The sequence below is a fragment of the Artemia sp. Qi Xiang Cuo genome, chromosome 18, assembly GCF_049724085.1.
Source record: "Artemia sp. Qi Xiang Cuo chromosome 18, ASM4972408v1, whole genome shotgun sequence".
NCBI lineage: Eukaryota > Metazoa > Arthropoda > Branchiopoda > Anostraca > Artemiidae > Artemia > Artemia sp. Qi Xiang Cuo.
This window is the reverse complement of record NC_142811.1, coordinates 18,792,418-18,805,085: the sequence shown is the minus strand read 5'-3', so window position 1 is coordinate 18,805,085 and position 12,668 is coordinate 18,792,418. Positions and strand designations below refer to the sequence as shown.

At 34.2% G+C, this 12,668-nt stretch overlaps 1 protein-coding gene across 3 annotated transcripts in view; it reads right to left on the bottom strand.

Annotated features, from left to right (window-relative positions):
* Cip4 (formin-binding protein 1-like Cip4) overlaps positions 1–12,668 on the bottom strand; it is a 175,529-nt gene that overhangs the window by 9,931 nt on the left and 152,930 nt on the right. For all 3 annotated transcript variants that reach the window (XM_089104402.1, XM_089104403.1, XM_089104404.1), the window contains 2 exons: positions 7,034–7,245; positions 3,055–3,305 (listed from right to left, as the gene is read on the bottom strand). In XM_089104402.1, the coding sequence (XP_088960528.1) occupies positions 3,055–3,305; positions 7,034–7,245 (463 nt within the window). The remainder of the gene's footprint in view (positions 1–3,054; positions 3,306–7,033; positions 7,246–12,668) is intronic.

Here is a 12,668-nt window from a genome sequence, read left to right as displayed (position 1 = left end):
CACGGCTAAAAGCGTTTTCTCTCTGATTCTCAAGGTACATATCACATAAATTATATTAAAATCACAAAAACGAAATTGAAGAAAATCCCATTACAAGTTTGTGGCGGCAAAATATTACAAGAGTTTTAAACAATCTTTTTGAGTTATGTTAGATTCAGAAAACAATTACAGTATAATAAATATGCGACTAATAAATTTTCTATCGATACAATTTGTTTCAGTTCAGAGTTCTTGAGACATAAAAATTGTTTTTGTAAAAGTAATATATTTCGTCAAAGTAATATGCAAAATTAGGTTTAAGCATCGCGAAAACCTTACCTGAGGATCCAGGCCACACAAGCATTAGTGCGGCCTCAATCTTACACAATCATCTTATACAAATTAGATTTATGCAGCATGAGAGACACACCCGACGATACAGTGAGGCAATAAAAACATCAGTACGGCCTCAATCGTGCACAATCATCTTATACAAAATTAGACTTAATAATCACGAAAGCCATACCTGAGGATAGAGGAAGGCTGCGCAAACATTTCTGTCGCCTCATACTTATCCAATCTTCTTATACAAAATTAGGTTTAAGCAGCATGAGAGCTATACCTGAGGATACGGGAAGCCCCCTCCCCCTCCCCCCCAAAAAAAAGAAAAAATACACTAAATTATAGCCAAAAAGGCCAATGGCATTTCAGACAGCCTCTGAAGAATCACCCCATCTTATGAACTTCGTTTTATGAATATTGTTGTCTTATGAATTATAGATGGCGTTAATTTTGGAATGCATTGCAATTGCGCTTGGCAGCGCCTTCTTTGTTTCTTTTCCTCCGGCTTTTTTTTAATTTTTGAGTCGGTCCAAAAGCGTTCGCTCAGGATCATTTACAAAGAGAGTAAAATCCCAAAATCCTTCCATTTCAAAGCCACGCGCAATACCGCCTTAAAAGAAATAAGGGATAAAATTTACTTGCATTTTGGGAAATACATTTTCCCCAATTTTCACAACTCCATTAGACCCCAACTCCCCCGGTTACCTTCCAGAACAATCCCAACTTACTCTCCGATCCATACTCTTACCGAGAGGTTCGAAAAAAATTTAACAGCCTTTATTTTGAAGCAAATTAATAATCCTTGATGCAGATCTTGAACCAAAAACTGCCACTTCTAACTTTTTTAGTTGATGGCGTATCGTCACAATGACTATTCCCCCTTTTTCTATTGTCATTTTTGGTTTTTACCCATTTTTGATACTTTTTTGACTCCATTTTTTGTGTGAATACACGTTTTGAGATCTATTTTTATTCCAGTTTCTTTTATAGAATCCTTTTTAGTTATCAATATTTCTGATTGTTTCTCTTATTCTTGATAATTTTGACTTGTATTATGCTTTTGATTCTACATGTTTTACTTGTCTTGGAACAAGAATTTGGCTATTTTTTTCTTAGCTTTTGATAGTCGCTAATCAATAAAGTATTATCTTATAATCTCATTGGGTTCTGTCCTTCGTTGACTATGGTTGTAATTTTGTCGTAACTATATTTTATTAGCTAATCTTTCATAGATTCATGCTGTGTCACAAAATAATGATTTGACTGTAAAATACTAAATTATAAATAAAATAGTTAATATCTAAAAAGTAAATATTTAAATAACTAAAAATTAAAATAGTAAATTATATTTTAGTCTAAGCATAAAGTGCTAGCAGAAAATTGCACTGTATTAATTGTTATTACGGCTAACTCACTATAGTACAAAGCCCTCCCAGGTCAACAAAAAAGTAAATGTTTTTCCATCACCCTGCTAAAGCTTCACACTTTGCTTCCCCCAAGAAATTCCCCTTTCTTATAACCTCTTTTTCCCTTCCCCCTGAATTGTCTTTAAATCTAATCCCCACTGCTGTGCCAAAAAGATTTATCTTTGACGGCCAGAATCGAATAAATGAATTATTAACAAAAATAAGTTGCCTAGCTCTTGACACAGCAGAATAGGCAAAACACCAATAAGAGACACGCCCAAACGTTTGGAAGCTAGTCACCTTTATAATCTGACTTTAGGAGATTTGTAGTTAGGGTACGCAGAGAAAAAAAAACCACAAAAAGTAAAGAAATTACGTAAATTAACTAAATTATTAATACACAAAAGCTAAGTAAGTTATTAATAAAAAGAAGTAGCTTTTGACACAGTAGAAATATCAGACCACCTATAAGAGCCACGCCAAAGGGTTTGTAAGTTAGTCACCTCCATAACCCGACTCTGGGGGATTTGTGGTTAGCCCAAGCAGGAAAAACGCATAAAAAAAAAAAATTAAACAAAAATTACGTAATCAAAATAAGTTATTAATAAACGTAAGTTAAATGTATTATTAATAAAAAGAAGAAGCTCTTCATACTATATAAATAATAAAACACCCATAAGTGCCAAGTCAAAGGGTTCGGTGACCAGCCACATCCATAATCCGACTTTGGAGGATTTGTGGTTAGCCCAAACATGAAAAAAACACACAAAAAAACTTAAAAAAATCACACACACACACACAAAGTCATAAAAATCCAACAAAATTACTTAAGCTAAATATTTAGTATAGCAGCGGTTCCTAACCTATTTTGAGCTATGCCCCACCCAAGCATTTCTAAAATCCTGATGCCCCCACCCTCTCGTGACATTTAACTTTTTTATATAAATTGTACGCGTACCTGATTTGTAAATTGTACCTGAAGGAAGCTTAAAAGGCCATTAGCTCGATATTTTTTTTAAGTCTCCCTCTAGGCATAGTTTATACTAATTAAAAATATTGTCAGGACACAGCACCTTTTATCCAATGCATAACCTCATTGCAATACTCTTATGCTTTTTTTTTTGTTCTTTAAATGCATTTGAGTGTGATGTCAGTCACATGAAACATATTTTTTTTTTCAAAATTAAAGCTCAAAATATAGACAGTTGAACGGTGCATGTCCTGTGCCCCACGTTGGGAGTCACGGATCTATAGTATATTTGGCTGTAATGAATAACAACGCAGCGCATCTTACACTTAAAAAAAATAAGACAAGAGTAAAAGAAACCTTCAAAACTGTAAAGGGCACGGCAAGTTCCTAAAACAGGCAATGGCTCAAATTCATCGTAGATTTCGCCGTCATCATCAATCTCTGCGATTGCATTCGAATAAAGACGTTCAGCCTCAGAATATTCCACAGTTGTTCCATGTGATTGCACTGTAGAATGGAGACTCGCCACGTCATCTGGCTCCGATGGATCAGAATCAGGAAGACTATTGCGAGAAGTTCCTATTCCAGATTCCGGACTCCGTGAAACACTGCAAAAAAAAAAAAAAAAAAAATTATTATTGATTTTTCCAACCAATCCCAATAATAATAATAATAAAAAACATCTTGCATCGTCAACATTTTCAATAGAAAAAAGTCCCAAAATAAATTATACAACGAGATCCAATTTACACAACTAAATGCATAGTTTTACCCACGTGGACAAGCACTTGACATGAGTTTAAAATCATCTTAGAATCTTACGACACCGCAACAATTGTTGTTGTAGTTTAATAAATATTACGCACATATTAATAAATTACGACACACAGTGTCCTTTACTCTCAATTTCTGCATTAAACTATTTATTTTTTTCTACCAGGAACACAAACACCTATAACACTAAAGAAACACTTTAGTGTTTTTCGACACTAAAGAAAGACTAAACACCAGCAACACTAAAATCAATGGAAGTAGATGAAAAATTTTACTCTGTATTTCTGCATTAAACTATCTAGTTTTTATTCTACCAGAATAACTAAACACTAAACCAGAAACACTTTTTTTTTCTCAGATTGTACATAACGCATTTATTTTACTCATAATTTTGCATACACTTCATTTGATTTTAGTGTTTCTGGTGTAGTAGAATGAAGTACCTTTAGGTTGGTTTTACATCCTCCTCATAACGCACTGAAAACTTCAACATAATACTCTAAGCTGTTCCAGAGACATAGCTATTACACACTTTTAATTAGCTGCATCGCATAGTGCGCTTCAATTTAGCATACCCTGTTGAGTTCACTACCCTTATGAGGCACTCATCTTAAACCTAAGGGTTTTGTATTCATGCACACAATTCCAAAAGCCATTCAAGAGTGGGAAACTAAAATTTCAAATGCTTGTAAACAAAGCTTAATGCTGAAGCCAAATCCATAAAGCTTACTTATTTTTTTTTATTATTAATTAATATTTCCTATTCCAAGTTGACTAATTCCGTGCCAACATGCACTTATACACGTTTTCCATTTTTAAATATAAAACAGAAAATAAATCTAAACAAATTTTTACCCCCCCCCCCCAAATTGGTTAATTGTAATCAAAATGAACAACGTATTCCCCTCACTAATTTTTACCATTGTTGGCTTTATGAGACTAATTGACATGGTAACTGAGCCATTAAATATATCAGCGATTAAGCTTTCCTCTATAAAGGTAGCACCTAACTAACGCCGATTCAAAGAAGGTCTTCCAGACAATTAGAAAAAACAATGCAGGGAGTGAAACCTGATCTAACTGACTGACTGAATGGAATTCGAATGTTACCAGAATTAGGAGATGAAAAACACACATGGAAAAATACAGTGACTTCAAATCCAACAACAGCTTATTAACAGAACTATTCGTTTCGAAAATAGTTCTGACAAACCACTTAATTGCCACTGTGAGAACTTCTAATGGTTCACAAATAGTTCTGACACACCACTAAATTGCCACTGTGAGAACTTCTGATGGTTCTGTGAGAACTTCTGATGGTTCACAAATAGTTCTGACACACCACTTAATTGCCACTGTGAGAACTTCTGATGGTTATGTGAGAACTTCTGATGGTTCACAAATAGTTCTGACACGCCACTTAATTGCCACTGTGAGAACTTCTGACGGTTCTGTGAGAACTTCTGATGGTTCACAAATAGTTCTGACACACCACTTAATTGCCACTGTGAGAACTTCTGAAGGTTCACAAATAGTTCTGACACATCACTTAATTGCCACAGTGAGAACTTCTGATGGTTCTGTGAGAACTTTTGATGGTTCACAAATAGTTCTGACACACCACTTAATTGCCACTGTGAGAACTTCTGATGGTTCACAAATAGTTCTGACACACCACTTAATTGCCACTGTGAGAACTTCTGATGGTTCTGTGAGAACTTCTGATGGTTCTGTGAGAACTTCTGATGGTTCACAAATAGTTCTGACACACCACTTAATTGCCACAGTGAGAACTTTCGATGGTTCTGTGAGAACTTCTGATGGTTCACAAATAGTTCTGACACACCACTTACTTGCCACTGTGAGAACTTCTGATGGTTCACAGATAGTTCTGACACACCACTTAATTGCCACTGTGAGAACTTCTGATGGTTCTGTGAGAACTTCTGATGGTTCACAAATAGTTCTGACACACCACTTAATTGCCACTGTGAGAACTTCTGATGGTTCACAGATAGTTCTGACACACCACTTAATTGCCACTGTGAGAAATTCTGATGGTTCTGTGAGAACTTCTGATGGTTCACAAATAGTTCTGACACACCACTTAATTGCCACTGTGAGAACTTCTGATGGTTCTGTGAGAACTTCTGATGGTTCACAAATAGTTCTGACACACCACTTAATTGCCACTGTGAGAACTTCTGATGGTTCTGTGAGAACTTCTGATGGTTCACAAATAGTTCTGACACACCACTTAATTGCCACTGTGAGAACTTCTGATGGTTATGTGAGAACTTCTGATGGTTCACAAATAGTTCTGACACGCCACTTAATTGCCACTGTGAGAACTTCTGACGGTTCTGTGAGAACTTCTGATGGTTCACAAATAGTTCTGACACACCACTTAATTGCCACTGTGAGAACTTCTGATGGTCTCCCCAGCCTCTTTAGAAAAATTGAGCTATGCGTCTGACTTGTAATCATTGATTACAGGCAACGATTACAATCGAAAACATAAAACTAACTAAAAAACTAAAACTATTTATTTGTTAACCTTTTTATCTTTTTATATTATGACCTATAAAGTATTTTATAATTATGACCTATATTTATGACTTCTGTATTTTGTATTTTCTGACTGCTACCTGTTGCGTTTCCTTACAGTGGTAACTATATGTTGTTATTGTATTATTTTGTTTACTAAGAAATGTGAATTCGGCCCACTAGGGTTTGTGATAATTCTTTTGCCAATAAATATCTATCTATCTATATATCACTAACATTTTGATATAAATCGTATCGAGACAGAAAAATGACTGATCCATTGACAGAAAGATGTCTAATAGATCGATACTTCTACAATCCCTACTCCCAGTGAAAGTTGTCCTTTGCATAATACAAGGTTTCTCATAATCGTTTTGTAATCGTTTTGAAATCTTATATAAAGTAGAGGGTACAGCTAATAAATTAAAATAATTAATTATTTAATAAAATAAATTTAAAAATATTTGAATATTAATAATAAAATTAGAATAATTTATAACTATTTAAATAATAAATTAATAAATACTTAAAGAATAAATTATTAATTAATTAAAAACTGAAAATAATTTTGTTGAAACATGAAAATTTTGCTAAAATGTTGCTTGAAAATTTTGTGGGAGACAGGGGAGGGGGGATGTCTGATCAAGATTTTGCCCCGAGTGCAAGAGAGGCCAAAACTGCTACCGGTACTGTCTTCAGAGCTAATATCCATTATGTAGCCATTTTTAATATCCAGTCTGTAGCCGTTTTGACTAACTAAACTTCTCACCTCCGACTGAGCACAACTCCCGGGTATACTTTCTCTCCAACTGAACTGATTCTTTTCTTTTATTTTCGGAAACAAAACAAACATTCTAACTTACTTTAACAGTGAAAAAACTAATAGCATAAGAAAACTTCCCGTACTTGATATAATTATTCTGAAGACGAAGGGCTCAATGTTTTTCACTAGGTTTTTGCCTCCCTATTCGCACCTCTCCGTTCTTTAAATAATGGTTAAATGCAAAAGACTCACCTATGATTAGCCTGGGGTGTGTTAGGAGCAGAAACTTTCACGTTCGTATTACTAACACTAGAATCGGATGCACTTCGGCTCAGGGATTCATCAGAGCCACTATTCCCTTGACTGATGTGACTCTTTCGCTGAACTCGGCTTGTGGAGCGTTTGACTGATTTCGCTTGTGGAGATGGTATAACAACCCGACCTTCTGCCTCATCCATATAGCCCTATATAAACAATTTCGATAATTTATTAAATTCTTAATATAATTAAATTATAATATACAATTATCAAAGACAAATCTCGTCACTTGAAATTAAATAATTAAGTTCTTGAATTTATCTTCAAAGGGTATAGGAATTCCTTCATAAAGAATGTGCCAAAAGTGAAAAATTTCTAAGAACAGTCTAAATAAAATTTGTTTACGGTGGTATTCCCATCCAACCCTCAAAGTCAGGATTTCTTCCCCCCCCCCCCTCCATTTGGTTAAAATCCTGGCTTTCTCTAAAATTAAGTTTAAGATCGAATGCACGAATACAAAATACTAAATCTTCATCTTGACTAACTGTATGTTGCAACAATGGATAACAAGGACTAGCATAGTATAGGATGGAAAGCAACATAATCACAGGGCATGATAGGATGGAAAACACTATAAACACAGGGTATGACAGTATGACTCATAACTTAGTTTAGGGTAACCTGATAAGCGTCTTTTACGGCTGAAACGAAACTAAGGCTTTGATTATGTGCACACATTTTCGAATTTTTGAGTTTTGGAAAGCTAAAATTATGCTAAAATACTAGCAACTTGCCTGAAAAATCGTCAATTAAAATAAAGTTCGCATAAAAAAAATGACATATTTGAGTGCCAAATCCTCGGAACAAATTCAGGGAGATTCAACCAAAGATTAGAAGGGGATCTAGTGCAGGGGATATCGAGACACACAGCGCCAAGGAAGCCTTGCAGAAATATAATAATAATAATAATAAACAAAAATGAAATATAACCATAGCATTACTAACCTTAATCAGTGAAAATTTAGTGCTCAAGAGTCTACTGTGATGAATAGAACCGATAGGGAAAACTTTTCATTATTCGACTTATATTTACAAAAAGCCCAAATTACTTTGGCACTTAAAGAGGATTCAATACTCTATAAATTATTTTGGGAGTCTCATCGTCGGCTGACTGTCTCTAAGACTAAAAGTCCATTAGCGAATTCTCCCAGAAGACTAGTTATCATAGAAAGCTAGTGAGATTTTGTTGTTTGACTATGAAATTATATTGAAAAGACGTGAAAGAAGTTTGATTGAACGAAGTTACATTTCCCATATTCTGCAAGGTTATAAATCAAAACGTGTAGCCCTACAGAGAACTCTCAATTCCTTTGAGCTGATTTTTGGTATTATCCTATCAGGTATACTAAAACAAATTTGGGACTGCCCCTATCTGAACTTTAAACGAAAATTCTAATCCGTTTAATCGAAAAAACAAAATTCACACTTTCTAATGACGCAAGTTTCAACGAAGCCGAATATCTCGATCTCCGGTCTAAAACGAGACAAACGAAACGGTTTTTCTAAGACTTACAAGAAGTAGATGCTGGTTTTTAGTTTTCCATTTTTTATTGTAATTCATAAACAACAAGTAGAACAACAGGGAAATTTTTACAAGACAGTGGAACGCAACTTTAAATGAATATTTCGACCCTATATCCAAGGGCCGTCCTCAGCAAAACAAACGAAGAAAATAAAAAACAATATAAAAGAAACTTACATTAAAATTGTAATATACGAATTACATTAGTCTATTGGGGGGGGGGGGGGGTTATATGGATGATGTAATATCGCTCTGGAATTATGGGGAAAATGAACTTAGGGGCTTTCTAGATCACCTTAATACATATGACCGAAATTTACAATTTACCTTAGAAATTGAAAATGCAAATAAATTACCGTTTCTGGATGTTTTAATTATTCGTGACATTGATAAACTGGATTTTACAATATACAGAAAACCCACACAAAATAACAGATATCTACATTTTAAATCCCCAATCACCCCCCACAAGTTAAAAGAGGTGTTGTTACATCTCTTGTCGATCGTGCCCTAAACATTTGCTCTGAATCTTACATCACAGATGAACTAAGTTTTATTGGAGACATACTTTTTGGAAACGGTTATCCTATTGTCTTTATTAACAATACAATTAACCGAAGATTGGCAAGACACTCCCGTAAAATTAAGGGTCTTTTGCAATGTGAAGTTCTCGTCAAGCCCTCAAATATAATTTACCTTCCATATATTCCAAAAGTCACTACAAGTTTAAAAAAAGTTTGCATACAAAATAATTTTTATGTCGTCTTTACAAATAATTTAAAATCATGAATTTCTTAAATTCTGGTAAAGATATAACCCCAGTTACTCGCCAGAGAGGGGTTTATCAAATACCATGTGACTGTGGCCATTTTATGTTGGTAGAACCCATCAAAATTTAGAAAAACACCTACAACAACACAAAGATGACATAACTAAAGCTTTAAATTCTAATAGTACAAATTTTTTCTTTGGTTTCTGCTTTAAGCTGTCACATATATGATAACCCTAGTCATAAAATACTTTTTGAAGAAACTTGCCTTATTAGCAATGATTTAGGCATAAAACAGGTTGTTCGAGAGGCAATTGAAATTAAAATCCAAATAAATAGTAATATTTCTTTAAATAGAGATTTGGGGGAATATTCGCTTAATACCCTATACACAAATTTAATTAAAAATGATTTAACTAACTATATTAAAAAACCAGTAAATAACTCCACTCAACCTGCTACGAATAGACCATCTAGGCTGGCTGCCAAGAAGGCGAGATTAGCTTTAAAAGCTTGCCTATAAGTATTTTAATTCCAATTGAATGAATTGTTCTCTGTCCACTTCGTTTGGAGTACCAGTCCTGGTTGCACTTCCTTGAAGTAATGATATTAGGGCTGTTTTAAAACATTTTTTTTAAAAAACCTTTCAGTTTTAATGATTGAATTTTAATGTGAGTTTCTTTTATATTGTTTTTTATTCTCTTCGTTTGTTTTGCTGAGGACGGCCCTTGGATATAGGGTCGAAATATTCATTTAAAGTTGCGTTCCACTGTCTTGCAAAAATTTCCCTGTTGTTCTACTTGTTGTTTATGATGGAAAGGCAGTGTGGTCTTCGTCGCTATTTTATTGTAATTCTAAGAAGTTTCGCCATAGAAACTAAAAACTTTATAATGGGCCAGACAGGGTGGTATTCTAAGGTATCGAACCTCCTTAAATTATGTCGTAAATGTAGGCATAAGCATTAATTTAGGCACACGTTGAGAACGTAGACTCACATAGAAAAGTTGAACTAAATGGGCAAATATATTCACTGCAGCCTTGCCGACAGCATTGTCTTTTAAATGCACCTTCATGAATGTACAACTGTTCAGCTTGAAAGAAGAAATGTAATTATTTTCCGCAAGACTTCTTACGTTCCCTAATGATGCCCTTTCAAGCCCATGTCTTTCAGGTCATCGCTTTAACTGAAACGTGGTTAAATGATAATAACTCGCAATTACTGCATATCCCTGGTTATAATTTATGTGTAAGGGATCGAGAGTATTACCAACATGGAGGCCTAGCAGCTTATATTCAGGCTGATTATAAGGTTTCAATAAGAGAAGATCTTACAATATACAGAGAGAAAGTTTGCGAGTGTTTTGTTTTACATATAACTAGAGAGAGTTTGCAATTTTGCATTGCTGTAGTATATAGACCTCCACAGAGTCTGCTCCAAGACTCTATGGAAGTATTTAAAGAATAATTATTGAAACTTCCGATTAACTCTATGCCATTTTCTATAATGGGAGATTACAATATAAACCTTATAGATCAGTCATCTGCTAGCACTGAATTTATTAATAAAAGTTTATCCAATGGGTTTATCTTGTATAAATATCCCTACAAGAATTACGGGAACATCAGATAAGCATCTGGATAACATCCTTTCTAATGTACCCTTGAGTCTTCCCAGGGTCCTTATCAACGATGTATCTGACCACTTTGGAGTTTTAGCTAGCTTTAGAACTGTCACGAAGGTGGTTAAAGGAAAAAAATCAAGGATTCCAATGATCAGTAAAAATGCGATGATAAAACTTAAAAATGATATAGAAAAGGTGAATTGGTACGATGTTCTAGGTGATGTTCAGGACGCTAATTCAAAGTTTGTTTTATTTTATGAAAAGTTGCAGAGTTTGATAAGTCAAGTAGTCATATTGAAACCGTTTAATAGAAAGCACTCAAGTAAAAAACCTTGAATTAGTCCTTTGATTTTGAAGCAAATAAATGTAAGAGATAAATTGTATAGAGCTCAAATAATCAACCTGACACAAGAAAATAAGAAGTTATATAAAATGTTTCGAAATAGGTGCAATTCAATTTTAATAAATGAAAAAAAAAAAATATTTGAGAAAAAGTTTAGGGAGGTCGAGGGATGCCCTAAGAAAACTTGGGGACTACTAAAAGAAGTGATTGGATGACAAATAAATAATGTACCTGATGAATTAGTTAGCGTTATCGGAAAGACCATGAATTCTGATAAGGACATGTGTAACGATTTTCAGAGTTATTTTTCAAATATTGATCTGAATTTAGCTATGTAAGTAGTACCTGATAGTGGTGATCCAACATTCAAGTCCTTACTGAGGGACCCCATTGATGTATCTCTTCACCTTAGACTTCTAACAGTTGATGAAATTAAAAGAAGATTATTTATGGGTTGCGTAGTAATTCATCTGGTAGCGATCATATTACTCTATAACACTTAAATGTATTTTTACTGTTATAGCTGAAGTTTTATGGGGGTTAATTAATGATTGTTTTCGTCAAGGAAAATTCCCAGACTGTTTTAAAGTTGCCCGTATAACCCCAATTCATAAGGGTGGTATTCAAAATGACCCAGGAAACTATAGACCGATATCTGTTTTAACCATCATTTCCCGTGTTTTAGTATTAGAATGATGAGTTTTTTGGAGGATCATAAGTTACTGGTAGAGACACAATTTGGGTTCCGTAGAAAAAGGACAACGGAACAGGCGATGATTTATTTGACAACTATTATTAATGAGTTATTAAAAAAAGGTTTTAAAATAGTTGCTATATTTTCAGACTGATGAAAGCTTTCGACACTCTGGATCATTAACTTCTACTTAAGAAGTGTGAGGTGTATGGTTTGAGGGGTAAATCATTAAATTTTTTAAGAAGTTTTTTAAGTAATCGTTATCAGTATGTCCAACTGAATGATTCTTCTTCCGAAAAAAAGTGTATTGAAGTAGGTGTTCCGCAAGGATCAGTTCACGGTCCTATATTATTCTTGATATTTATTAATGATTTACCAAATTGTCTGAATAATTTTTGCTATAAAATAAATAAAATAATGGTAAACCCGACTAATGAAACAGTTTCACTTTTTGCTGATGACACAACAGTCATTAGCATAGCTAAGACAGCGGAGTTGCTGTAGATGTTCATGAAGGAATCAGTTAATAGAACTACAACATGGCTGAGGTTAGATAAATTAAGGATTAACATGGCTAAGTCTAACTTTATTATTGTCTCGCGATCATCAAACTTTTACC